General features: G+C 40.4%; 1 protein-coding gene across 1 annotated transcript; it reads right to left on the reverse strand.

Annotated features, from left to right (window-relative positions):
• Window positions 1–979: 979 nt before the first annotated feature.
• Pmar_PMAR026096 (conserved hypothetical protein) lies at window positions 980–2,081 on the reverse strand (the record flags this gene model as incomplete). Its single annotated transcript, XM_002787170.1, has 4 exons — window positions 980–1,013; window positions 1,166–1,294; window positions 1,604–1,686; window positions 2,007–2,081. Coding segments are annotated over 4 exons (321 nt in total), but the record flags the coding sequence as incomplete, so codon positions are not given.
• Between the last annotated feature and the right edge of the window lie 193 nt (window positions 2,082–2,274).

Here is a 2,274-nt window from a genome sequence, read left to right on the forward strand (position 1 = left end):
TCAGGTGAGGAAAGCGATTACATATATTCCTACTCCAACACTGTATAGGAAACTCCTGAGCTCAGGTGAGGAAAGCGATTACATATATTCCTACTCCAACACTGTATAGGAAACTCCTGAGCTCAGGTGAGGAAAGCGATTACATATATTCCTACTCCAACACTGAAATATATACACCACATCGTTCAGGGAATTTTTACTCACCGTTTTATGCCAAGTTCTTCTCGACAATATTCTTCCATCAATCTCACCGCTTCCCTCGCAATTCCTTTCCGTCTACTCTCAACCACCGCAGTCATCACAGATATTTCCGCTTCTGAAAAAAAATACCGAAAATTACTTTTTTCGAGCTGAAAAATTTCGAACAAATTTCCCAACAATGAAGGTCACCAAGCGTTTTAAAGCCAGCAAATTCACCTCGAGTGACTTGACCCGTTTTAGCATCTTCATCATCAGAAAGGAAGCAACCAACATCGCCGCACATCGCGCCGCCTGATACAAGTAGTAACTCTGTGGTAAAGAATAGTATTTCATATTCCTAGAAAAATTCAAAACCAGTGCGGGAAAAATTACATGTGTTGGTGACAATATGAAATTTCTGAAGGAATTTTGGGAATTTCTTGTTGGTTTTTGTACACTTCTACCCCAACTCGTATGCACAATTCTTTAGTGAAGAAATTCCCAAACTCAGCTGAGGAAAGAGAGCATATATTCCTACTCCAACACTGTATAGGAAACTCCTGAGCTCAGCTGAGGGAAGCGATTACATATATTCCTACTCCAACACTGTATAGGAAACTCCTGAGCTCAGGTGCTGAGGAAAGCGATTACATATACTCCTACTCCAACACTGTATAGGAAACTCCTGAGCTCAGGTGAGGAAAGCGATTACATATATTCCTACTCCAACACTGTATAGGAAACTCCTGAGCTCAGGTGAGGAAAGCGATTACATATATTCCTACTCCAACAACACTGTTCAGAACGAGTCAGTTATATACCTTTTCTCAGCACTAAAATCATACTTCTCCGAATCTTCCTCAAAACTGAACTTTCGACGGAATTCAATCATCATCATCTCCATTTTTCCTTAGTTCCTCTACACCGTCTCGGTCGGCCAACAACAGACAATACACTCCTCAAGATCACCAACGATCCTTAATACGTCCCCTTCTTCAGCGACGACATACCAGCAGCGATTTCCCCAAGGCTTGGGTCAGCCTTTCGAGACTTATCCAGAACGATGAATATAATTTTATCAACATCTTCATACCACGCGGTTTGCATTTCATATCTATAAAAGGGCACATCATGGTGAAGCTATGTCGAACTCATTGAGTTAATCATGTGTCCACTGCCAAGAAATCACAATACCGATACGCACAACACTTCTGGGGATGATTCACTGCTTACACGCGTCTTTGCGAAAATATATTTTCTCACTAGTGTTTTCAAATATCCGGTGAATGAGCTCACATAAAGATGATTCCACTGGAGTTTCACCCGTTCCACGTAAAACTCGGCGAATTCGAGGTGAATTGAAAATATTCCCAATCGTTTTTCACTAGTGTTTTTCATATCACAGGTGGAACTCCAAACTCACTCTTCTTCAGGTGTCAATAACTCGCTTTCAGTTTCCTCCCGTAATTCCTCCGAATTCGCCATCCACGAGTGATACGTATCAACCTGACAGTATAGGAGACAGATATGCACAGGGTCAACTACATGTGTTGGCATAAATTTTCATTGAAAATTTTGAGGAAATTCTTGTTGGTTTCTGAACACTTCTACCCTCATTCGTTTATAAACTTCTATGATTAGTGATGCAACTCCTGAGGAAAGCCAACACATATTCCTACCCCAACACTGCAACCAAAGGCGTTACTCAACTTTTTCAATTAAATTCTTCAATTTTTCAATTTTTCAATTTTTCAATTTTCCAATTTTTCAATTTTCCAATTCTCCAATTTTTTCAATTTTTCAATTTTTCAATGTCCTTCACTTACCATCTTCCGCGTGTACGGCACTAAAATGCATCTGCGGCCTTCCAAACGAACATTTTCGTTGATTTTCATGCTACGCTGTGAACAACACAAAAACAAACAACTGCTGAAAAACGGGTTCGGCTCGCGGAACTGATCAAAAGCAACTACAGTGTGGGGGAGAATATGAAAATTTCGAGGAATTTATTCTCCCACATTTCCACCGAAATTCGTATACAAACTTCTATAATCAATAAGGAAACTCCACCCCTCAGCTGAGAAGAGCGGACTC

Source organism: Perkinsus marinus (assembly GCF_000006405.1).
Source record: "Perkinsus marinus ATCC 50983 genomic scaffold scf_1104296930158, whole genome shotgun sequence".
Taxonomy (NCBI): Eukaryota; Perkinsozoa; order Perkinsida; family Perkinsidae; genus Perkinsus; species Perkinsus marinus.